The sequence below is a fragment of the Sinocyclocheilus anshuiensis genome, unplaced genomic scaffold, assembly GCF_001515605.1.
Source record: "Sinocyclocheilus anshuiensis isolate Anshui unplaced genomic scaffold, SAMN03320099.WGS_v1.1 scaffold644, whole genome shotgun sequence".
Classification (NCBI taxonomy): Eukaryota; Metazoa; Chordata; class Actinopteri; order Cypriniformes; family Cyprinidae; genus Sinocyclocheilus; species Sinocyclocheilus anshuiensis.
This window is the reverse complement of record NW_015557092.1, coordinates 193,862-220,464: the sequence shown is the minus strand read 5'-3', so window position 1 is coordinate 220,464 and position 26,603 is coordinate 193,862. Positions and strand designations below refer to the sequence as shown.

At 35.8% G+C, this 26,603-nt stretch overlaps 3 protein-coding genes across 4 annotated transcripts in view; 2 read left to right on the top strand and 1 right to left on the bottom strand.

Annotated features, from left to right (window-relative positions):
- LOC107677346 (cysteine protease ATG4D-like) overlaps positions 1-5,360 on the top strand; it is a 13,936-nt gene extending 8,576 nt beyond the window's left edge. The window contains exons 6-11 of the mRNA XM_016472227.1: positions 1,520-1,581; positions 1,767-1,915; positions 1,997-2,075; positions 2,165-2,241; positions 4,278-4,397; positions 4,507-5,360. Of these exons, the coding sequence (XP_016327713.1) occupies positions 1,520-1,581; positions 1,767-1,915; positions 1,997-2,075; positions 2,165-2,241; positions 4,278-4,397; positions 4,507-4,671 (652 nt within the window). The 3' untranslated portion in view covers positions 4,672-5,360. The remainder of the gene's footprint in view (positions 1-1,519; positions 1,582-1,766; positions 1,916-1,996; positions 2,076-2,164; positions 2,242-4,277; positions 4,398-4,506) is intronic.
- A 1,224-nt stretch (positions 5,361-6,584) lies between these two features.
- On the bottom strand, positions 6,585-11,207 carry LOC107677333 (galactose-3-O-sulfotransferase 2-like). Its single transcript, XM_016472212.1, has 3 exons — positions 11,099-11,207; positions 9,251-9,553; positions 6,585-7,814 (listed from the first exon to the last, which is right to left on the bottom strand). Exons 1-3 carry the CDS (start codon positions 11,191-11,193, stop codon positions 6,908-6,910), a joined length of 1,305 nt encoding a protein of 434 aa, XP_016327698.1. The 5' UTR covers positions 11,194-11,207; the 3' UTR covers positions 6,585-6,907.
- Positions 11,208-24,797: 13,590 nt separating this feature from the next.
- Positions 24,798-26,603, top strand: part of LOC107677338 (envoplakin-like) — a 21,493-nt gene continuing 19,687 nt past the window's right edge. The window contains exon 1 of one of the 2 annotated variants that reach the window (XM_016472217.1): positions 24,798-25,055. In XM_016472217.1, coding sequence (XP_016327703.1) covers positions 25,015-25,055 — 41 coding nt within the window. In that variant the 5' untranslated portion in view covers positions 24,798-25,014. The remainder of the gene's footprint in view (positions 25,056-26,603) is intronic. The other variant, XM_016472216.1, reaches the window with a different exon arrangement.

The following is a 26,603-nucleotide window of genomic DNA, read 5'->3' as shown; positions in this document are numbered from 1 at the left end:
TCTGTTATTAATTACTCACCCTCATGTCGTTCCAAACCTGTAAGACCTCCGTTCATCTTCGGAACACAAATTAAGATATTTTTGATGAATTTTGAGAGCTCTCTGACCCTCCATAGACAGCAATGTAATTATCACGATCAAGGTCCAGAAACGTAGCAAGGAGATCGGTAAAATAATCCATGTGACATCAGGGGTGATGCAGCTGACACAGAATAGCGTAACCTGTTTACGCTATGGATACTCTCCAAAATGGCGCCAGGGTGACACGGAGGAGATGAATTGTTGAATAAAGTCGTTATTTTTGTTTTCTTTGAGCACAAAAAGTTTTTTTGTAGCTTCGTAAAATTACGGTTGAACCACTGATGTCACATGGATTACTTTTACGATCTCCTTGCTACGTTTCTGAGCCTTGATCGTGTAAAGATCCTTGCTGTCTATGGGAGGGTCAGAGAGCTCTCATTCATACAATTCAGCAAAAATATCTTAATTTGTGTTCTGAAGATGAACGGAGGTCTTACGGGTTTGAAACGACATGAGGGTGAGTAATTAATGACAGAATTTTCATTTTTGGGTGAACAAACCCTTTAATGCACTAAACATTAGATAATAGACTGATCTTTGTTCGTTACACTGATCAAATTACTTTTATTGATTTTTATTGTTAATAAATGCAATTAATTAGTGAATAATTAATTTTAGTGTAAATTCCTTGAGTTGGGATTGGACGTTTCATTTTAATTTTAAAGTTTTAGCAATGTTTTAGACATTTTTATAATTTTTTTGTCTACTTAGTTACATTCGTTTTGTTTCATTTTATTTTTATATATTCCATTTTAATTTTAGTAAACATTTTAGCAATTTTGTTGTTTTAGCTATTTTTATTAGTTTTCTTTAAATACTGTATGTCTATTTAGTTTGAATAATTTTTATTGCAGTTTGTTTTTAAAAAAGAATTTAATTTAAAAATTATTAATTTTTTTGTTTAAAAAAAGTTTTAGCAATTTTGTTGCTTTTTAGTCATTTGTCTCATTAGCTTTTAATTTTTATTGCAATTTTTATTCATTTTTATTTCAGTTGTAGTATTAGTAAATTTAGTACTAAGTAAGACTAAATAAAAATTTGCAGTTTTCACTTTGTGACTGACTGACATAAGAAGGTTTTTATATTTTTGTCAAATTAAGTAAATGTTAATATTATATTTTATTTCTTATATATATTCTTAAGGACATCAAAACCTAAAATAAAACTCCAGAAAGGTGTACAATATGTGACCTTTAATGTTGAAATAATATAAATGTTTTTAGTATTTTTAGATTTAGCTAATGTTATGGTAAAATCACTGTAATGCAAAGCATTTCATGGTGTATTGCTGCCATTTATACATTTCAGTAATGTCATATGCAACATAAGAAAAAAACATTAATATATTAATGTTCATATTATAAATTGAATTGCATGTAAATATAGAGTCCTTTCAGTGATAGTTGAAGGTAAATGTTCGTTTGTTTGTGTGTTTCAGGAAGGCCGTGGCAGCGTCCGAGGTGTCCGATCTGGCAGTGTACGTGGCGGAGAACTGCACAGGTCAGTCAGTCATGTTTTAGCAATGAATCCTGGTCCGTTTTAGATCCCATGTTTTGTGCTCATCTGGACATGGTCTTTATTTTCGCAGAAAATTACCTGCAAAGTTGGCACGAACTGCAATAATCATGGATCATTTGTGTACAGGCTGTAACACCTCAGCACTAAATCTCTGCGTTTCTCTGTAGTGTATGTTGGAGACGTGTTAAACCTGTGTGGGACGTCCCGTACAGATCTGTCAGCGAGGTGCAGGTCTGGCTGGAAGTCGCTGGTTCTGCTGGTGCCTGTGCGTTTGGGCTCTGATATGTTGAATCCGGCTTACACCCGATGTGTGAAGGTGTGTTACGACACACACACAGACGTGAAGTGATGTTGTTGTGATGGTCTGAGCTCATGTTTTCTCTCTCTGTGTCCGCAGAGGTTGCTAGAGCTGCAATGCTGCATGGGAATCATTGGAGGGAAACCCAAACACTCGCTGTTTTTCGTGGGATTCCAGGGTGAGTCACATGACGTGCGTTTGTGTTTGTAATGTGTAACGAATCGCTCAGCGTCTGTGTGTTTGTGGTTTTCTGTGTGCTTCATGCAGATGATCAGTTGATCTATTTGGATCCTCATTACTGTCAAGCTGCTGTAGACGTCCAACAAGACAACTTCCCTTTAGAGGTGAGCCCATATTTAAAGGGATAGTTTGCCTGAAAACCAATTTATTCCACATCCAAATGTCATACATACAGCAACCGGGGACTATCAAAGTCCAAATAAAATTATTAAATACTGCACTTGTGCATATTTTTATGACATTGTTTTGTTCTTTTTGGAGCTTGACGGCCGCTGGTCACCATCTGCTTTCATAATATGAAAAAGAGCTGAATGAACATACTGATAAACACCTCCGTTTCTCTTTTACAGGGTTATTATAATTAACTAAAACTAAAACTATTAAAAAACTTTTTTTTTTTAATTTGAAAAAGTAAACATTAATTGAACTAATATAAAATACAATAAACTTATTTCAGTTAGTATTTTTTTTTTCAGGTTGAAGTACTAAATTACTAAAACAAAAACTGAATGAATAATTAATAAAAACTATACATTGAAAAAAAACGAGTACATGGCAAAAACAGTACAAAATTAAAATAAAACATTTTCAATACAGAAAATAAAAATATAAACTGAAAATAAACTATAGTTATATGTCAGTGCTTCTGTTTGACGTCTGTGTTTGGTTATTTTTATTTTAAATAAGATACAGTTTAATTATTATTATTTTTTAAATCTGTTTTATTTCAGATAGTGTCCAAGTCAACATATTTTTATTTTTGTTTAAAGTACTAAAATGACTAAAACAAAAACTAAAATAGAAATCAAGACCTCTACATACCATACATAAAAAAAACTAATATAAATGACAAAAACACGGAACAAAATTGCTTACAACTTTAATTAAAATTATAATTAAAATGGAAAATATAAAAATGAAAACTGATTCAAAATATTAATCAAAACTATAAAAGTATATAAATGCCTCCACTTGAATACAGGGTTATAGTTAACTAAAATTTAAATAATTTCATTAATTAAAATGAAAAAAAAAAAAATCTTATTTGATTTTAACTGGTTACCAAGGCAACATTTCTCATTTTCAATTAAATTAAAATTTGCTGAAATACAATGTAATAAAAAACTATACATACACATTAGCTACCCTCGACTAAAGATTTTTCTGGTCAACTAGTAGTCATTCATTTGAAGCATTAGTCGACTAATTACACGTTTATTAATAAACTATTTAAATCATTACAATGAGCCTTTAATTGCCTACATAGCCTAATAAGCGCTCAAGCACAAGCATAAAGCTTGCCACAGCACACCGAAGAAGTAATGATTATGAATGTGTCAGGGAAAAACAGTAAGGTGGCTGCATTAACATTTTAATATAATTTGATAAACTAGTGCTTTTTTTGTTCTCGGTTTAAGAGATGAAGTCAGCGACACTGACTCGTCATTTCCACAGTAGTGATGTGCCTGTATGCATGTTTCATACATAATCTGAGAATATTTGTTTTCCATTGAAATTAGTTCATTTGAAAGTAGACATTTCACTCTCTCTCTATATTTTTTATGTTTGTAAGGCAAGCATACACAGAGTTTCGGAGTTTCGTGCTCAAGTTCACAGAGACCGAGACGGCAGAAAGCGCATCTTGTTTGCTTTCATTATTTTACAAAAGCGCAATGTTTTGTTGTTATTGTGAGTGCACTCAACTAAACGTAGAGTCTTTACATATTTGAAAGATGTAATGCTCTTATCTGTATGAGCAAAAATGAGGGAGTACTTTAAGAGCAAGTGAGCCATCTGCCATGCAGTGAGCACTACTAGTTTCCACACTGTGCACAGACACTTGAACAATGCACATATTTCTAGATTAACATCAGATTGAGCGGCCATGTAAAGTTGCTGCTACTAACATATTTCAGATGATAAGCCATGAGGTCGATGAATGATAGGCGAGTATATATTAGTATATATTAGTATATAGTATATATTATAGTTTCATATTATTAGAGAAGACTTATTGTAATATTCAAAAACATGCATTTTCTGCAGAGCTGCTTTGAAACAATATGCATTGTAAAAAGCGCTATACAAATAAATTTGAATTGAATATTTTCATGCCCCTGTTTGTTGTCTCTCGGTGCAGTCGTTTCACTGTAAAACTGTCAGGAAGATGCCGTTTAACCGCATGGACCCGAGCTGTACGGTGGGTTTTTACGCCGGAAGCAGAGCGGATTTCCAGGCTCTGTGCTCAGATGTCACTAAGGTGAGAGGAAGACAAGCACATGCTACAAAACCGAAGCTTGTCTGAATATATTATGCGTCTAAAATCCTGCAATATCAGACTTTCCCTCCATCTTTCCTTTGATGGACAGGCTCTGACATCATCCGAGGAGAAGTACCCCATCTTCACGTTTGTGGAGGGTCATAATGAGGAGGAGATGAGCTGTACGTCAGACTCATTCACTCATATAAAGTCCAAAGACAGGCCGGGCCGAATCAAAAAGAAGAGCTGTTTGGAGGAGTTTGTGTTCTTGTGACGCACAGACTCTGTTTCCTGTTTGGTGCTCCAGTACTTCCTCCAGTTTCAGTCATGTGATCAAGACTGCCACACTCACTGGCATGTCAAGGAGAGCTGGACTATTTTGTGTGTCCAGAACGTGGGTGAATGTAGGTGCTTTTTTACAGACTGCTGCTGTTATTTTCTTGTTTTTCTGTAGTTGTCGTGTGTAAAGGCACCATACAGGAGGATGTGACGAGTTCGCTGAGCAGGTGGCTAAGCAGATTACATGTGTTTGGTGTGATGCTAATGACAGCAGACAGTGAGGCTCTCGGACGGACGAGGTGCAGATGATTTAGTCTCTGTTTATGCGCTTTGCTGTTTGTCTAACTACTGTATAAATGGAGAGCTTTTATTTTCATGTTAATTTTTCAGAGATAAAGTAAAACATTTCACATCACCTCTTTTTTTTGTCGTTGGTGTTCTGACACACATTTCTACCCAAATTCTTATGACATGTTTTCATTACCAGTACTTTTGAGGTGTTTATTCTCCTGTATTCTCGTTATTCTTAGAGTTGATTCTCAGAGTTTTCATTAGGGCTTTATAGATTTATACAGACCAATTTAACTTCTCTGGTTAAGCAACAAATCTGCTGTTAACACAATCACATATTGACAATCAATATCAGTTAACAAATATCAATTCAAAATTCATTTTATTTCTTAGTATAACCTAATCGTTTTATAAATACATAAATCAAATGTATTAGTTTTTTACTCCTTGAGATATATTTATTTTATTTTATATTGATTATTTATTTGATTTCATTTCATTTCATTAAATTTTTTTAAATTTATGATTTACCCCCTGCAATTCCCTCTTGAACTGAGGTCTGTAAAGCCAAAATGGAAAATAGACATGAACGGCCTCTCAAGTCATATTTGCAACTGGGAAACTTGTAGATAATTTGGATACCTGACTTTCCAAGCCATGAACTTTGAACATGCAAGAAGACAGAACTATTTATATAGTAACTGGTATGTTTTTTTTCCACAGCTTCTACTTTTTTTTCTCTTGCCATTACAGCCATCTATATATTTACGTATATAAATAACCGTTTGATGCATATTGTATTATTTTACATTACGAAAACAGCATTTATTCGACTGAAACTTTAGAATCTAGTATGGTAAATGTATACAATAGTGCAGTTAACATTTATATGGTTGTCAAAGAATGGGACGCTGCATTTAATTCAAAATTCATTGGATCCTGATTAAATATCTTCAGAATATTATTGCTTTTTCCCAAGAAAGAGGCAGGAATGGATCTGGTGTCCTCCATGATTCCTATTCTTCCCAACAACAAAGCACTTAAATGCAACAAACTCATAATTCTGACTTAAAAATTGGGCAGTGGGAAATTTCCAGGAACATGTGAAGGCAGTATAACCTCTGCCGGAAAGTGACCCTCAACAGAATTGGACACCCATGGTTTACAGCTAAGGTTGTAAGTGTCGTACAGATAACCAATAGTTATCACAGTGCAGATCTTTGTGCAAATGCAAGTTAATATGTTTCTCCATCATGTTTAGGTCATCGATGTAGACCAATGGTGTCCAATCCTGCTCCTAAAGGGCCACTGACCTGCCATGGTTTACAGCTAAGGTTGTAAGTGTCGTACAGATAACCAATAGTTATCGCAGTGCAGATCTTTGTGCAAATGCAAGTTAATATGTTTCTCAATCAGTTTCATGTTTAGGTCATCGATGTAGACCAATGGTGTCCAATCCTGCGCCTAAAGGGCCACTGACCTGCGTTTAGCTCCAACTTTAATAAAACACCTGAACCAGCTAATCAAAAGTCTTCAGGATCACTCGAAACTTCCAGGCAGATGTGTTGGAGCTAAACTCTGCAGAACATTGGCCCTCCAGGAGCAGGATCGTTGGACACCACTGTCCTAATGAGAAACACATTTTTCAGCTCATCAGTTTGTTAGTAAAAATTCCCAAGAACTGAAATGGTTTTGTCAGATGAGAGAAACATCCAAAATGTGTATTGTTTGGGGTTCTCCAGGACATAGGTTGGGAACCACTGATGTAGACCACCGTTTGGGGAAGGAGTGTTGCTATCCTGTTTTATCTAGGACTTGCATTTTGATGGTGCAATGCTCCATCTTCGTTCAACTCCACCAGACTTGTTCTGTGAAGAGATGATGGAGTCCCATTAGCCAAGACCAGGCCTGAGACGTTGAGTCCCACCTGGTCCAAGGCTTCAGTCAGCTGGAGCGGCTCTCATATCTCTACCATACTGCTTGAAGTACAAGTGCGAGTGATACTGAAGCTCAGGAAGCATCATCCGAATGCAAAACCCCTGATCCTGCAGCAACAGGTTCCCCTGCACCTCATATCCCACAATAGTGGCCGTCTCCGTCTGCCATGGGCGCAGCAAGTCCTCCAGCTCTCCCGGAGGAACCTCAGCCCTGGACACACATTTCCGTCGTACATCCTCCGTAAAGGCCCTGAGCCGTTCCACCTCCACTTTCAACCTCTCCATCCCGAACTGCGACGCCTTCTCCCAGAACACCTGCACAAAGAAGTCGTAGAGCAGTGTGTCCAGCACGTTCCACGATCGCACTTTCGCCTGCATGTTCTCGTCCAGATCCGTCACGCTGTTGCCGGCACGAACATTGAGCCGAAGGTAAGCCAAATCCTCATGTTCCAGTCCGAGAAGAGCCCCCAGGAGAACCAGGGACTCGTCAAAGTGCTCTGCGATCATCACAAGGTGAAACGCTTCCTCCAGTTGCTCCAAGTCCTCTGGCCAGGAGCCGTTCCACTTCTGGTTGTTGAACCCCATGTCAAAGCTCATTGGATTCTTGGCAAGACCGTTCCCAGGTTCCTTCGGGTCCCAGAAGATCTCCGGAGAGTCCAGGAACACAGAGAGCGCAGATTTGCCTTCGATGGCGGCAGCTCGATGCGCAGTGAGGAACGCTGGGACGGTGGAGGTGTAGTACCCAAAGACTGACTCAAAGGTCTTGATTGGGTCTCGCAAGACCGTGATGAAGACAGCATTCTGGGGCATCACCTTCCTCACCTCCCTCAGGTCCAAACGCATGTGACTGCAAAGCAAGTCGAACTGAGATGAACCCTCGGGCAGCTCGTCCACAAATGCCGCTCTGAATCTGAGACAGAGAGAGAGAGCGAGAGTGAAGAACTTGTTTGGTTTAAAGCTCATTAACCCTTGAACAGTCGTTAATGGTCTGAAGAGGGAGGTCAAGAATACGTTGTTAATGACTGACTGACTGACTTGATCCATCCATCCTACACTCTCGGAAAAGGTGCAAAAGATGTCACTGTAGCAGTACCCTTTCAAAAAAAGTTACAACTTTTATTTACCCCTAAAAGGTGCATATTGGGGTCTTAAAGGTACATATTAGTACCTAAATAGTACCATATTAGTTAACTTTTAGAAGGGTATTGCCCCAGTGACAACTTTTGTACCTTTTTTCAGTGTAGTGATATGCAGTGTTTTTAAAGGTCCATTTTAGGGCGCCATCCATTGGCTTTTGTTTACTATTGTCTTTGGCGATCTAGCATGGGTAGCTAAATGAGGAATATCATAAAGACTGCTTAGCATGGCTCAGTGCAGTAGCTAATTTGCTGTCAAATTTTTCTTTCTGCATTTACAGCCATTCAAAGTAGCTGTGAATGCTAGCAAAACAAATGGAATAAATCACGAGTATTTCATTATATTATAGTAGTTTTTTTGGAGGCTTATTAAAATGGGAAATGGTTTTTTTAATATAAATTTTCTTAAACAAATCTTTGATGGTCCAGTTAGCCCCATGCTATAAATAATTTGCTGCCAAAAAGCATCTTTCTCCATTGACAGCCATTGAAAAGACATGTATGCTAACAAACCAATTTGCCATTTTAGCAATTTGCCTTTAGCCCCATGCTACAACCAGTTTTTCAGTCAAGATGCATCCTTTTCCACTGACAACCATTCAAACTAGCCATGTATGCTACCAAAGCGCATTGCAAACAACTTATTTTGTAAGAATTTTATGATATTATAGGAGATGAAGGTTCTTCAGATTGTGAAATGGACTTAAATTGTCTTCGGGTGACTCATTAGCATGTTTAGCATGGCCAAGTTAGCCCCATGCTGTAACTAATTTACTGTCAAAATTAATCTTTCTCCATTCAAAAGTAGCTGTGTATGCCAATAATCCAATTTGCAAGCAACATATCAATTGTACTGTAAATATTTAATTGCATTACTATAGTTGATGTTTTTTGGAGGCTTTTATGTATTTATCTTTGTCATTTGGTGCCTTAGATTGATTAGCTTGGTCCAGTTAGCACCATGGTGAAATAGACTCATATTTTTCTCCACCTGTTGTCTTTGACCCAGAATATTCACTAATGAAGAGTTTTCAGCTACTTGGGACCAAAAACAACAGCAGCAGCAGGTCATGCACTTCTAGAAGACACTGCACCAAAACACCTCTGAGATGAATGGAAACAGGTAATGGAGTACTTTAACATGTAATTAAACTTATGGAGATACTGAAACTGTTGGAAATGTGATGTGCATGCACTGTGCTCATTTTACCTGTCTGGGTAGTTAAACTGGTATGTGTGGGAGGGAAAGGCGAAGGTGGCTCTCTCTCGTTCCCCAAGTCGAAACAGGATGTTCTGCACGGTGCTGCTGCTGCCGGTTCGGTGTGTCTTCAGGAAGACCACGGGTGGATGTGCTCTCCGCCGCTCGGCTCTGGCTGTCGGTCTGTGTTTGGGCAGTTGGTGTGTGTTAGGAGTGAGAGGTGACGTGTGCTTCTCAGCAGCTCTTCTCTGGTTCCTTCTGTCTGCTGTAGGTCTCAGATCATAGGTTCGGTAGGAGAAACATCTGATTAGATGCCTTCTCCTTTATCAGCTGAGCAGTTTTCTTTCTTTCTAGTTTTTTCATTGGATTTGAACCACATAAATGTGTTATGTATGCAACTGATGAGTTAAGGGATGTGAGTTGTTTCAGCAGAAATTGACTCCAGTGTGCAAGTAGCACATAAATAAACCAGGCAAATTAAATGTCATCATAAGCACTTCACTCAAAACCAGGCCGGATTGCTTTCAAACCATGTTTGTGAGTCCAAATGACCTGTTTTCTGGTGAACTTTCCAGTGTGGTTTCCTAGACTAAGTGAACGCCTCAATTCGTAAAAAAGCTTTTCAACCAAAGAAACCAAACCACGTGATGTGCACCTTGTGTTGAGAAAACCCTTTAAAAAAAACCCCAAACAAACCTAATTCTAGTTATTTAAATATAATTTTTTCCAGACTTAGTTTGAAAGTCCTTTTTAACCTTCAGTGTTGTTTCAAGTATTATTGAGAAACTATAATAGTTTTCAATGCTATATAAAACTATTAGCTAGCAAAACAAATGGAATAAATCACGAGTATTTCATTATATTATAGTAGTTTTTTTGGAGGCTTATTAAAATGGGAAATTTTTTTAAGTTAAACTAAATGAGAAATACTGCCTTTGCAACTAGTTGAAATAAAATGCGTTTAAGTTTTTTTTAATATATATATTTTTTGTTTTATTTCCGTTAATGATCATTTCATTTCATGTTTTAGTTAAATATAATGCTTTGTAAGTCACTGGATAAAAGCATCTGCCCGATATGTATAGTATTAAGAAACTATTATGGTTTTTATTAATATTTTGAATTCATTTTTATATTTTCCCTTTTTTATTCTTAATTTTAGTTACATTTTTAGCAATTTTGGTTGTTATTTTTATTACTTTTTTAATTATGTATCTATGTAGTTTTTATTCCTTTTTGTTTTAGTATATCAAGCTAAACTGAATGAAAATGAAAAAATGTTTCCTTTGACAACTAGCTGAAATAAAATAAGTGTAAGTTTTTATATTTTATTTTATTTTATTTCAGTTAACGTTCATTTTATTGTAGTGCTATTATTTTATAGTTAACTATAATGCATTGTAAGTCATTCTGGATTAATGCATTTGCCAAATGCACATAGTACTGGGAAAATAGTATGTTTTTAGTAATATTTTGAATTCATTCATTTTCATTTTTATTATTATTTTTATTACATTTTTAGTTTTATTTTTTAAATGTGTATAGCCTATAGCTTCTATTATTATTATTTATGTTTTAGTATATCAAGTTTAACTAAATGAAAATAAGTTGTTCTATATTTTATTTCATTTCAGTTAACGTTTATCTTATTTCAAGTAACCAAATTATTGTTTTAGTTTTAATTAACAATAATAAACTTGCCGAGAGCCCAGCATGACGCTTTAGTGATGCCAGGATCGTGGGTTTGAATCCTTGAATGCATTGTAAGTTGTTTGGATAAAAGCATCTGCCAAATGCTAATGTAAACTTATTTCATTTGTTTAGTTTTCTGCTAGTGAAGTCTCTCACCTGTTGGTCTGCAGTGAGCGTGTGGCCAGGAGCGTGAGGAGCAGTACGAGCGCTAACACCAGCAGTAAAGCGCTCACCCGGTGCCTCCACAGCCAGCGCAGGCCCATCTCCACAAACACAGCCTCAGCTGAGCTGCTGGACTGTCAGTGGTCTGTCTGTGATGTGAGGATTGTCTCTCACGGCCTCCTCTCACCCCTTTAATCCTGTAGGCCGGATCAGAGAAACACACACACACACACTGATGCTCCTCATGGCTTCTGTCAGTCCTCCACACAGTGCTTTGCATTTATCATAAAATGAAAGCGAAGTACAATCACAGCAGTCTGTTTTTTGTTTTTTTGCTATATTTATTATTTCAAACAGGTTGTCATGGGCTAGTTAACGTGGTCTAGATAGCCCCTGCTGGTAGATGCGGTAGCTACACCATTATGAGGGCAAAAGCTTCGGTTTTCATCCAGAAATCCTCATTTGGCTTTCTGTGGGTCTTAAAAAGTTGTAGTTTGCCCTTACAGGAATTAAGATCCTATAAAGCTCTCAAATCAGAGCATAAAGTCTTAAGTAAATGTTGAAATCACTGCAAAAAGAAAAAAAAAACTGAACATCTTCCTCTGTTTTTGTCCTGTTTTCCAATACAAATGTGTAAACATCCTTAATTCAAGATACATTGACTTGAGATGCAACATGAAGAGCTTACATCTTGTTTTCTGAGAAACTGGACAAAATTAGGTGAGTTTATGCTCAAAACAAGAACAAATATGGCATATGGGATATGAAAACTAGTTTTCCCTTTGAATTAAGTTGATTTTTCTGACCCCATTAGCAGATATTCGTTCTTGTTTTAATCATAAACTCAATTCATTTGATCAATTTCCCATGTCATTTTGTTTCTCAAATAAATGTTTCTTGAGTTAAGAATTTTTAGACATTTGCTCTGGAAAATAAGAACATACTGACATATAATATTCCCTTCATTTTCTTTAATTGGTCTTACATAGGTCTTAAATTTATCTTCTTAAATCCTGCAGAAACCCTGCATGTATTCTGATTAAATCAATTTGTTGCAAGCAACACATTTATTCAAAATATTTGACTTTATTTTATAATAGATGCTTTAGTGCCAGGTTAGTCTTATATGCTGTCTGTGACCTCACAGCTCAGGATAGCTGAATTAAGCTGTTTAAAATATTACTTCAAATGTGAACAGAATCATATTTTCAGTGTTTTTACAAAGTGTACATCTGTGCATGCTGATATTTCCCACAATCCTGCACTACAGAAGAGTTTGCAATGGTTCTCAGTAAAACATTTTTCCAGTTTAACCTGGTTTATTACTTTGTTCACTATGGTACTTGTATGCAAATGACACGTGTTTATTACTAGTGCTGTCAAACGATTAATCGCGATTAATCGAATCCAAAATAAAATTATACATAATAAATATACACAGTACACACACATATACGTATAACTTTTATTTTGGATGCGTTTAATCGTTTGACAGCACTATTTATTACATTATGTTATTAATCAGTGGCGTCCTCTAGTGGTGGTGAGTGAAATCAGCGTTCCTCTCTTCCCATTCATGAGTAATTATTCACATGTTTGTATGTGTATTTGTCAGTGTACAGCAGGAACGATGAGTCTCATGCTGTAAATGTTTCTCTGTTATAAGCTAATTTGTGTTTATTATGAGAAACGGTAGGCAAGTATGTGTCAAGTGCACGTATGCAAAGGAAGATTTTTCTCTTAAACTATAATTACTCAGACGCCTAATTAAGAATTCACTCGAAACCAAATTACAGCTTCATTCACTCAACTTTGATGACTAAATCTAGTTGTTTTGTTTTTACTTCATTTTATTGCTTGTTAACAGTAGGTCTTTTTCCACCGTAAAATAGTAACAGAAAGTAGGCTATATTTTACATAAAGAAGATGAAAGCTAAGCACATTTTACTCTCAAATTTTCATAACTAATACACAAAATTATTTAAATGATAATGTACGTTTTTATTAATATTTTGAACTCATTTTTTTATTTTTTTCAACTATATATATTTATTAATTTAAAAAAACGATGTAATTTTAACTAAACTATAACTAAAATAAAAGTTTTAGTTTTTAGTTTGTTGTTTTAGTACTTAATCGAAACGTAAATTAAAATGAGAAACATAAATAAAATAAGTTTAATATTTGATGGGCAACTTTTTTGTTTCACTTCAAATGTTGACTACTATATATATATATATATATAATATTTTTATGGTTGCCTTATTTTTTAATGCATTTTTTACAGTAATTTTTAATCAGCATAAATTAAGTTTATTATGTGCATTAAAAATGCTGACAATTTAAATAATGCAGTTATTTTATTTTTCACATTACAGTAGACCTCTGACTCTCTAAATGTAATGTTTTGTTCTTTCTTTGTATTTTGAGATGAACTGCAGTATGACCCAAACACGTTCCTGACCGCTTTCATGAGACTCAGCCTTGCACAAACCTACGAGAGCTGCTGTACTTATTCACTGCTGACAATTCATGCCAACTCCAAAGGTCAGAACTTCTCAACATGCACGACTGAAAAGATTTTAAACCCACCCTTTTAAAAGAGGCTTTCATGCATGAATGTCGTTCATCAGCACATATCCACACCTACTGATACATTTTTGATTTGATTTGGGAAAAAAAACTATTAGGCTAATAAATGTAAGAATTACAGTAAATAAAAAATTGAAAAGTAAGGTCTTGTTTGTTTAAATTAGTTAATGCAGTAATTTTTTACTGTTAATATTAATGTTACTAAAGAAATTATTTATTAAATATTTTTAGATATTAACTCAATATTTTAGATATTTTAAATATTAACAGTTGTTCATGTTCGTTCACAATGCATTAACTATGTTAACAGATGCAAATTTTGATTTAAAAAATGTTTTGAAGATAACATTAAGATTATTAGATGCTGTTCATTATTAGTTCATTTTAAGTAATGTAGTTTACAAATGAGACCTTTTTTTAACAAGGCTATATTTTGTGCATTTATTCGTACATTTTTAATGCATTTGTGACATTACTTTCTTGCAAAATTCTCACTACTGTTATGTAAGAAAACATTTATCATAATGCATCCAAAATGGTTGAAGATTCCCTGTATTCTCACTGATGATTAATGCAATATTTTTAGTTAAATCAGCAAACATCAAGGGCAAGACAACAAACCAGGAGTTATAAAAACTTCACAATCTTTTGTTTTAAAATAATGACAATCTGGAGTTTAAAAAAGGTCTTTGAGCATCATGAAAATGTTAACGGTGTTCATTGTCTTCAGTTCATGTCGATCTCGACGGGTTTTCATGAGATTGTGCCTCATATCTTGCGTTCTGCAGAGGTGAAGGGCGAGGCGAGAATATTTCCAGCGCCGTAGAGTCAAATGTGTGTGGAACGACATGAGAGTTTTGTCTGATCGCAGCTGAAGGTGTGTTTCAGACTTTGCTGACACTAAAAGTGAAGTGCGCTGACAAGATGTAGGCGGCTGATAGGTTTCTGAGAGTTTAAACGACGAGACCTCCGCCATAAACCATCAGTCAGCCCACCCACCCTCTGCTGAGAAACACACACTTTCACAACACACACATCGCCCTCACTGTGTGCTGACAAGTTTTTATTGTCGATGTCATTACACACTTTCACCTCTGGCACACATCAGGCAGCGCTGCATTCTTCAAACGCTGCTATTTGCTGCTAATAAATGTCATTGTTACGGGCGGATGCTCAGATGACAGACGCTGAGAGCTCGTATACAGCAGGTTCAATGCTGGATAATCATCAACGTCCTCTCAGACAAAGAAAATATGCAGTTCTCTAAAAATATGTTTAATGGTTAAAAGAATGTCGCCATGTTAATAGATACCAACATTCCAGTAAAATTTCACTATTCTTTTCATTTTACTACCACAGCAAAAACTATGAACCAATCTAAGTTGGTAATTGACACCAAAAATCTTTTTTTTATTTGATTTATTTTTTTATTTTTTATACAGTCTCTAGACACAAAGGTTAACTAATAAATAGTGTTTAGACTATTAGGCAAAACTAAGTTTTCTGAAATGCAAATTAATATTAAATATGAAAATGAAGAATTAATTAAGAACTAATTGAATGTGCACTAATTTGCAAATATTTCCAGAACATAAATCTGAACATCGGATACATTTAGGATCAAATTTTTTTGACAATCAAATTTTTTTTTTTTTACGGAAAGGATTTTGAATCTATAAATCAGAAACTACTGTCAGTAAGTGTTATTTTAGTATCATTTATATACTATTATAGTATTCATTCATGTTTTGAATTGTCTTTTATTTTAATATTTTCATATTTTATTCTAGTTTAAGTAATTTTATTTAGGTATTATTTTTGAATATTTATTTAGCTTAATTTTTATTTCCGTTTTAGTCATTTTAGTACTTAAACTTACTTTATTTCAGTTAGGTGTCAGAGCAACCTTCTAATTTTAATGTTTTCTATTATTTTTATTTTATTCTATTCTATTCTGGCTTCATTTTGGTTAACAAAAAACAATTTTATAAATCTTTAAAACTACTGGTATTCGTTTTCGTTAACAACACTGGTCAACAGCCAGAAAAAAATGAATAAAATGTTATATAAATCAGTTTGCCTAATATAAATAAACCCCTCAGTAAAAACCTTCAGAATATAGATAGGAATAAAACTGTCAAATTTGGCTTCTGTAAGCACTGCTGAAGTGGACGAACAAACTCATTTTGAGAAAACGGCCTTTAAAGATAAAGTATGTTTTGTTATTCAAATCTACAGATGCAAACAGATAAATAGCCTAATAAAGAAAAACATGTATATGTGTACTTTGGATTTGTTTTATTTCCACAATAGTCTGAAATAAGGCATAGGGAAACAAAATTGCCCAAAATTTCAAAAGTGCATGAAAAACAGTGACTTTGCCTGTTGTGCCTTGCCTTAATTTAAAATTCCAATTTTAGAATTTTAGAAGAGGTTGCAAATGTGACACTAAAAGCATCAACAAAAACGAAACAACATCAATAAGTCTCAAAGACCTTCATTGAAAGAGGGGCACAAGTCTCATCTAGAGACCTGAAGATCAGAGCGTGGACTTTTTGACTTGAACTGGTAAGTTCTACCACAGTATTTGACAGTTATTCACACAGTTAAACCGTACTCGTGTTTTATTCACACAATATAAATACCTCATTCTCTGTATAATTAAATCATTGTCTGTGTTTATAATCATCTGTAATTAGTTGGTGGAGCTGGACTGATGTATCTGGGACGAGTCTCTCCCCTGTAGATTTGTGCTGTGTGTGTATGAGTGTGTGTTAGATCATCTCACATCATTACATACACATGCAAATGCTGTGTGTTTAGTCTTGAATGACAGTAAAATTGTTCTTTTGTGGTTGTGAGCAGAACCTGCAGGGCATCGAGACTATTTGGAGAAAAACCTGAACAGGTATGAACTTTGCATCGGTTTATTATGTTTCTGTGTGATGTTATCATTATATATACTATTGTAAAACTGTACATGCTTTTATTTTATGGAACAGAAAAATTTAACTATTTGAACTCTTTCCCCGCCAAACACGGAATTTTCCGTTATTCGTGAGACAACGCTTCCGACTAAAAATTAAAAAAAGTAAGAATGAGGCTCCGCCTCTAACCACGCCCCTAGATATAACCATAACTGAGGAGGGTAAGAATAAAGTTGTACAAATTAAAGCGATAGTTCACCCAAAAATGTAAATTTGCTGTTAATATAGCCTACTCATGGTTTCAGTTAAATCTTCTTTACTGTTCTATACTGAAGAAATATAAGTCATATACATCTTAGGCCTACACGAGAGAGTGAGTAAATTAACAGCAAATTTTCATTTTTGGGTGAATAATACCTTTAAGAGGTGGCGATATTGTATGACTTTGTACAATGCGAATCGTAAAAAATTTAAGATTGAAAAAAAAAAAAGAAAGAATGAAGCTCCGCCCATAAGCCCGCCCCTAAATATAACAGTAAGTAAGAAGATCATAGAAATTAATATGCAGTCACATTAGCGAAATTTTGTGACCAAGCATAGCGATGTTTGAAGCACTGTTCACACAGAAGTCATTTTCAAGCCAAGCAGCTTTCTGTCATGCATCGTGGCAAATTTGTGCGACTTCGGAGTTCGGTCGTCGTTCGGTCACTATAGCAACAGCGGTCGGTGTGTGAGCAGCGTTTGGTCATGATTACAGTTTTCGTGTGTGTGTGTGTGTGTGTGTGTGTGTGTGTGTTGTCCGGCCGCAGGTATGTAGGTGTGTATGTGTGTTAAGTTCCTGTATAGGGTGTGAAGGAGACACACCTGTTTCAATAGTCTTGTGAACACAATAAACCGCATTTCCACATCCAGAAGCATGGAGGATTGCAGATACTAGGATACAAATAAACTCATGATGTCACGCATATCGGACCAGTCAAGCATTCCACACTCGATACGGTTTAATTCACTTCGCAATTGTGACTCACATTTGCTGAACTCTTGTTGCCAAATACTGGTGTCATAATTGACCTTTAGTAATTAAGGAGGGACATTTTGCAACCTAGAAACTGATTTTAAAGCAGATTTGAGTTTGTTTTCATGAAAAAAAAGGGAACAAAAACTCTTTAATTGGCACCACATTCAACAAGACTCCTGCTGAGATGACTAATATAATATTTCAAAATACATTGAATGTTAGATAACAGATTAAATGTCAGGCTGATTCACTAGCTATATGGGAAAATGTCTGTGCCATTTGTCACTTTTAGAGGCTTTCTTTTATCCTGGTTAATTTCTGACCCTGTCTAATACTCCGCAGGATCAGCAAATATCATCTCATCATCTCTTCTTTGCAACAGTATTGTTTAGATAAGCTGATTATGTATTTCCTTTGACGTGAATGTACAGTAGATAATCTAATCAGTATGACGTTAAAGTGACAGGCTGATTTTCATAGCGTTTGTTACTGTGCAGTGCAATATGCACTATACTTAAAACATAGGCCTGCTTAATGTCTAAATGGCATTGGATTAGATGTTAAAATAGTCACATTTATTTCTATAGTGCTTTTTACAACAGATTGACAGGAAACAAGAAAATATCAGTGTTAATGTAAAATTCATTAGTTATGAAACAAATTAGCTATAAAGCAGCTCTACTGAAGGCAATAATATAGAAATAAAAGCAAAATGTAATTTATTGTAAAAAAAAAGTGACTTAAGACAAAAAAGTTTGGTTTAAAAAAAAACAAACATTAGATCTAATAGTGAAAACTATCAGTGTTAATGTAAAATTCATTAGTTATGAAACAAATTAGCTATAAAGCAGCTCTACTGAAGGCAATAATATAGAAATAAAAGCAAAATGTAATTTATTGTAAAAAAAAAGTGACTTAAGACAAAAAAGTTTGGTTTAAAAAAAAAACAAACATTAGATCTAATAGTGAAAACTAAGACAATACGTATTGTCACATTATCTAACGCTGTCACAGTGTGGTGCAGGAGTGAACGCACAAAGCAGAAGAATAACGATAAACAGTCTTTAATAAGTCACATGGGGCAATCCATCACAAGAAGGCAGCCAACACGCGTATACATCGACAAGCCCGGACAAGGAAACAATGAACAGAATGCAACTTATATGGAGAACGTAAATGAGGATAACGACTAGACACACCTGAACATAACGATACAATCAAACATGAGGGAAAGTAGGTCACACAGAGCACAGGGGTAATGGAAACACAGTAAAACGTCCATGGGTGTGACAGATCGCCCCCCTCCCGGAAGGCGTGACCTCGCGCCGCAGAAAAAAGAGGGAGGGAAGGAGGGGGACTACGGAGGAGGACAAAGGAATGGATGTGGGATGGAAAAAGGTGATTAGAGAAGGTTCAGGAGGTGGCCGGATGGCCGGGAGGAGGACGAACAACAGAGTCCAGGGTGGTGATGACGGAGGGAGGTGCCACGGCAGAGACAGGAGGGTCCATGAAGGAACAGACGGAGGGAGGAGCCAGGGTGACAACAGAAGGAAACCGGAGCAGGAGGGACGGAGGGACGAGTGGAGCCGGAGGAGTGGAGTCCCGAGGCGGTGGATGGTCGACGACTGACCAAGGCGGAGCCGGAGGGACGAGGGAGCCCGGGCGGAGTCCGAGACTCAGAGGCTGGAGGCGGAGAAAAGGGATCCTCCAGCCACGATGCCGATGGAGACTAGTAGACCTAACGAGCAGAGGCAGCTGTCCGGGTAGTGTGTCAGGTTGGCAAGGAACACAAAGTCTTTCGTATGGTCCTCGAGAGAGCGATCCCCCTGCTCCAGCAGGAGGACGAGGACGGCAGGGTCATTCATGATAAACAAAACAAAAACGAAAAAACAAAACGCTGGGAAACACGCCGCTTAACTTTATAGGGTCCGGTGTTCTGTCACGGTGTGGTGCAGGAGTGAATGCACGAAGTAGAAGAATAATGATGAACAGTCTTTAATAATCCACATAGGGGTAATCCATCACAAGAAGGCAGCCAACACGCGTATACATCGACAAGACCGGGCAAGGAAACTCTGAACAGAATGCAACTTATATGGAGAACGAAAATTAGGAAAACGACTAGACACACCTGAACATAATGACACAATCAAACATGAGGGAAAAGTACTAAAGTAGGTCACACAGAGCACATGGGTAATGGAAACACAGTAAAACGTCCATGGGTGTGACAAACGCTATCTCACGGTCAATTCGTACATGAGGTGGCTAATTCGTACACATTTGTAGGACCTCATTTGTAAGATTTTGTATGATTTGTCTAGACCCCAGTGACGGGTAGGTTTAGGGGCGGGGTTAGGTGTAGGCCATTGTACACCAAAATCAAAATCATACGAATTTGTATGAGTGAGGTCGGAAGAATTTGTATTAATTAGCCTCCTCCTCGTAAAATATGTACGAATTGCCATGAGATCAGGTTGCATTATCTAATGCAGTTCAAGTGTGACTAAAGTGTTTTTGAGGTCAGTGTCGGTCAGGTCACATTTTTGTGATGTAAAAGGAAGTTGTGATGTTATGATGTGAAGAACGTTATTAATATTTAAGCTCATAACCGCTGACTAATTACACATTCTCTCTCTCTCTCAGTCTCTATTTTAATCAGTGTGAGAGCCGGTGTGTGTGTGTGTTATCCATCTGTGTTTGCTTGTAGGGTGGAGGAATAATTGGACTGAATCCACATTCAGTGTAGTCCAACATTAAAAACAAATATAATCTAAAATGCATCAAATATGAATAAATATTTAGTAATGCTGTCTAGGATAATCCTCTTCTTCCATATTGAAAACCTTACAGATGTGCATGTTATTATATGCAAGTCTTCGTTTAAAGAAAGTGAACGGCAGAATTACATTCCAATAAATAATTTACAAGCAAATTCAAATAATAGTTCAAAATTCTGATTGGACAAGCTGTGTTTGGAATGTTCAGTAGAATCTAAGTGATGCGGCAAGTTGCTATGTTGCTTGGCATGTTTATTCTGATTGTTGATATTGTGATTATTTTTACAGTCATTGAGCCGTTCAACGGCTTTCGACAGTGATTCTGTACAGATGCTCTTGAAGTTCATAGTGAATGTTAAACAAATATCTGCCAGTGTGTTTAGAAAAATAAACTTAAAGGATTTATAATAATAATAATAATAAACTTTATTTTATAAAGCGCCTTTAAAAGCAGCTTCTGAAAGCGCTGAACACAATATAATCAATACAATAAAAAACAATACAAAATCAACAAGCAAATGCAAGTTTAAAAAAATATGTCTTAAGTTGAACCTTAAAAACATCATAATTCTGAGTGTCCCTAAATTCAACAGGCAGATAATTCCAAAGGACAGGAGCATAGAAAGAGAAAGCCTTATCACCCATAGATCTTAGACATGTTTGAGGAACAACCAACAAGTTTGACTGAGAGGAACGCAATCTACGACTAGGAGTGTAAGGATGTAACAATGCTGTAAGGTAATGTGGTACCAGTCCATGTAATCCCATACGCAAAGAGAATATATTCCCTAATATATGAATGATCAATATATTAAACAACATAATGGTATATTAGAAATTATACAGAATAATATATTGTGTAAATATATTACAATATATTGAATAATACATAAGGAATTGCCGCTTTTCATATATTGAAATATATTTGACAATATACTTACTTATATATCACAACATATGTCATTTTATATTCAGTAATAATCTTTATAATATATAGATGTACATGTGATAAGATATGGTACTGCATGTGTAAAAATATATTGAACATATTCGTGCATTACATACACGCAAATATATGGAAATATATATTTCTTATATTTAACAATCAATCACTTATACGTTTCATATTTTAAAATATAGCTATCTTACAATAGCATAAGCACACCTGCTCATAATACAGCACTTAATGAACAGACTATCACTGAGCTGAACAGTGCACTACCATTACTTTTGAAATAAAGTAACCTATAATTTCACAGTGTTTGGCCAATCGTCATCCTAACCACAGGCTCTACTCTTCTACACAATGTTAACCCAACAAACTTACACATACCAGAAACCCTTTACATTTCAAAATAATACAACATTAAACACTAACAGATATCCCCCTATAGTAATATTGAGCAAAAACACATGAAATAACACTATACATGAAACACAATACATGAAATAGAAATCTGCTTTAACTCATTGCGTGAATGTGTGTATATATGTCTGTACATACATTCACATTTACATAGGAACATCTATGTGCAATACATAGTCAGTAAAGGATCAAACAATGAATATTGTCTTCATTTCTAAATATATGTATGTATGAATATATAGCTACAGTATATATTGTCATTGCATATATTGCTGCATATTGGAAAAATATAAGCACTAGTTTCCAATATATGGAAATGTATTATGTAATATATCACATTATATTTTGAAGTATATTACTATATATTTTTGTTTCGTAAGGGATGCTTTAAAAGTAAGCATCATTATTTTGAAATCCACTCTAAACCTGACCGGGAGCCAGTGCAAAGATTCTAACACTGGAGTAATATGACTGCCAATCCTAGTCCCTGTTAAAATCCTAGCGGCTGAATTTTGTACATATTGCAATTTATTAAGTGTAGATTTAGAAGCTCCGGCTAAAAGAGCATTACAATAGTCTAACCGCGAGACGACAACGGAATTTATTAGCATTTCCGCGACTGTAAAATTTAACATAGGACGCAATCTTGCGATATTTCTGAGGTGGAAAAAAAGAGGTTTTAACAGTGCTCTGGACACTGTTTATCAGAACAGATTTGGAGAAATGTAGCATTACATCACTCATCAATGGATCCTCTGCAGTGAATGGGTGCCGTCAGAGTGAGAGTCCAAACAGCTGATAAAAACATCACAATAATCCACAAGTAATCCACACCACTCCAGTTCATCAGTTAATGTCTTCTGAAGTGAAAAGCTGTGTTTGTAAGAAACAAATCCATTATTAAGATGTTTTAACTCCAAACCGGTGCTTCCAACTCCATAATCCATAATAACGCTTCCTCCAGTGAAAAAGTCCATCTGTTGTCTCTCACATCAAAATCCACCCACATATTTGTTTAAAACTGTTTTGGCTTGTAAACGATGCTTGATCTGTGCAGATTTCTCTCCTGATTCAGATCAGATGACTTTTTCACTGGAGAAAGCAATAGTATGGATAATGGAAACATATTTTAGCAAAGGTTTGAAGTATTAAACATCTTAATGATGGATTTGTCTCTTACAAACATTCAGCTTTCCTCATCACAGGACATTAACTGATGGACTGGAGTGGTGTGGATTACTTGTGGATTATTGTGATGTTTTTATCAGCTGTTTGGACTCTCATTCTGACGGCACCCATTCACTGCAGAGGATGCATTGGTGAGCAAGTGATGTAATGCTATATTTCTCCAAATCTGATGAAGAAACAAACTCATCTACATCTTGGATGGTCTGAGGGCGAGTATATTTACTGAACATTTTAATTTTTGGGTTAACTATTCCGTTATTTTAAAGGAAAAACAGTTTTTAAAACCCCATTCTTGATTGGCAAATTAGTAAATTTTCTTGATGAAGAAAATGCATTTTGGCCTATGAAATGCTTAGATATTTGTTCTTAAAAACAATACTGTTTTTGGCAGTAATAAAAACATTAATACGCAGAGAAAATAGTTCATTTGGCTCTAAACACTCATTTGAGATGCCCTGCGGCCTAAACACACTCTAGAGATCAGCGCTAATGCTGAGAACGGCACACTAACACGCCGCCACATGCGTGCCAGAGCAGGTTTAGCTTTAATGTGTCCCTCAGGTGTTTCCTCTGTCTGTGGGACGCTAGTACATGGAGTTTCTTTTGTCAGGGGTCAGAGGTGAATGTGCATTGAATTACCTTCCTGTGACTCGATTGGCTTAATTACAGACTGTAAGTATGTCGTTTGTGGGTGGCTAAATGCCTCGTCTTTTGAGTTATGCTGATAAATGAGCAGCGACAGAGAGAGTTTCTAATGTTCATCTGACTGGATTGACAGCATTCCTGCTCCACCACACACCAAACACTCATCTAGCATAGCGTTAGTTCTGGCAGGTCACGTTAGTCAAGCTCGCATCAGCTGATCCCCATCTACCTATGGAAGAACAGAACCATACCGCCAATCCAAACTGTATGCTAATTGTCAATCATCTTTGATGATAGTGGTCCTGACAGAAATGCATTTACACACCTGTTATACAGGTGTAAGAGCAGATGAATATTTATATAGAGATCTCAGACGCTGCAGGATCCTTTTTTGAATCAAATGGTGTTTTGGTGAATTTTAGTAGATGTATGAAGTCAAGTTCACACAAACAAACACAATACTTACTGACTACCTGCATTTTTAATATTAGATCAGTTTTTTAGCATTTCAGACCCAATAATTCTCATTGCCTTGCATTTACATTCATGCAATGGCAGACGCTTTTATCCAAAGCGCATTAATGCATGAAATTGCGCTGAAAAGTTTTTTAATAAGGGTTGCAATGTTTGGAATATTCATTATTTTTTTATGTTTTTGAAATAAGTCTCTTCTGCTCGCCAAGGCTGCAATTTCTTTGTTTGTTTAAAAATACAGTAAAACAGTAAAAATTGTGAAATGTTTGTTTTTTTACAATTACAATAAGTTTTCTATGTGAATATATTGTAAAATGTAATGTATTCCTGTGATGTAAAGCTGAATTTTCAGCATCATTACTCCAGTCTTCAGTGTCACATGATCCTTCAGAAATTTGGTGCTCAAGAAACATGTCTTTGATGAAAACAGTTCTTTGTTTTTGTAGAAATTGTGATATTAGTTTTTCAGGATTCTTTGATGAAAGTAAAGCCCAAAAAACAGAAATAGTAATCTTTTGTAAGACTATAAATGTCTCGACTGTCACTCTTTATCAAATTAATGCATCCTTGGTAAATAAAAGTATTAAGTTCGTTAAAAAAAAAAAGAACTTTTGAACAGTAATGCTATTCTAATAATCTGTTTATGCATTAAAATCAGCATTTCTATCTGCTCTATATCACGTGAGCGCTGTTTCTGGTCATCGTCGTCAGTCGATCAGGTTTTTCAGAGGATGGTGAGAGTGCAGAAGAGGAAGAGTTTGCTGGAGGAATTCAGAGGGCAGGAACAGGTACGTCCAGTCTGAACCGCCTGAATGTGACACACCTGTTTCAGTGGGCGGAGCCACAGCAGGTGACAGACAACCATAACACAAGACAGACGGGACCTCGACAGCCCAGAGACGCAGAGACGGATCACAGACGCAGCACACGGGATGTTTAAGAAGAAGCAATACAGTCCTGTCAAGGCCGGACAGTGAGTTTCCATCAGTTCTTGTTTCTGTTCGCTCTCATATGATGATTATACCTGTAGCAAGAGTATTATTATGGGTCATTAGATCACAGACACACACCTGAATGAATGACAGATCTGTCAAAAGTCGTTTTAGAGTAAAAACAGACTGCTGTTTATGCATTTTAGCTGTGAGTTGACTGGATTTGTGTGATTATGTGGAGTGTGTGATTTATCTTTATGACAGGGCAGGGCCGTATCTTCTCTCTCTCACACACACACACACACACACACACACACACACACACACACACTCACTGAGTAAGCTGGATGTTTTATTAGGGATAAAGTACCGTAAAACTGGCGTTATTGCGAAATAATGCATGACGGGCTGATCCGTGTTAATGACTGTACCTGATTATCCTGCTCATTACGTGACTAATCAACAAAAAATTAATCAAACGGAGCTGAAATACTGAAATTAATTTATTTTGTGACAAGAAAAACCGGTAGTGCTTGACAATAAGATTGCCTTTGTTAACATTGTATTAGTTAACATGACCTGTCAATGAAAAAAAGCATGTAATAATCGTAGTTAATGGTCGTTTCAATATTTACTAATGCATCAAAAGTTTCTGTTCATTTTATTTAATGTGCCTGAGCTGACATGAGCTAACAATGAACAATTGTGTTTGATAAATACATTTACAAATGTGTTGCTCAACTAATGGGATCTTATTGTAAAACTGTCTTTTTCTGTGATGTTGGACAGAAAGATTAATCTGGATAAATTGAATAAGCATACATTTAATTTAATTGAATTTGTATTATATTGTATGTATTGACTAATATTATCAAAGTGTAATAAATACTGTTACAAATGTATTTCTCAACTATTGCCTATGACCTTTATTATAAAGTGGTACTGAAAGCCTCATTGCGGATGAATAGTTGACCCCGGACTGACAGCGTCGGCCAATCAGAGAGCAGGATTCTGACAGGATGCTGCTGACAGCTAGTGAGGGGAGCTGGTTATGACAGTGAGTGACTGGTTGACAGTTTGTCTGTGTGCTCTGTGGGTTGGGACATCTAAACTACAGCGTATTCTGAGTAAACGAGTTCATGTGTCATATACAAACCGACGGGAGAGACCGGAGATGCTGTAGGACAGAAGATGAGCTATCTATCAGACTCTGACAGCAGCAGCAGACACGCCTCTTGTGTAACTATTACACATGCATGCAGGTTTTATGACATTAGTAATTATGCATTAGGTGATTTAAAAATGGTGGAACATAATTTTTTTATTCATATAAATTTTACATACCATCACATAAATTTTAGCCTGCTGAATAAAACAAGTTCATGTTTAGTCTGATTAACAGTCTCTTGGTATCTTAAGACATACTCAGCAATATTGAACAAAAAAAATTTTTTTTTAAATTCTATGTAAGTCAAGGAAGCACATTTTATTTTATTTTATTATTATTAATAATAATAATTTAATTTACATAGCGCTTTTCCAGAGATTTTTATATTTCAGTTAATTTAAATTTTTTTTGTTATATTTTA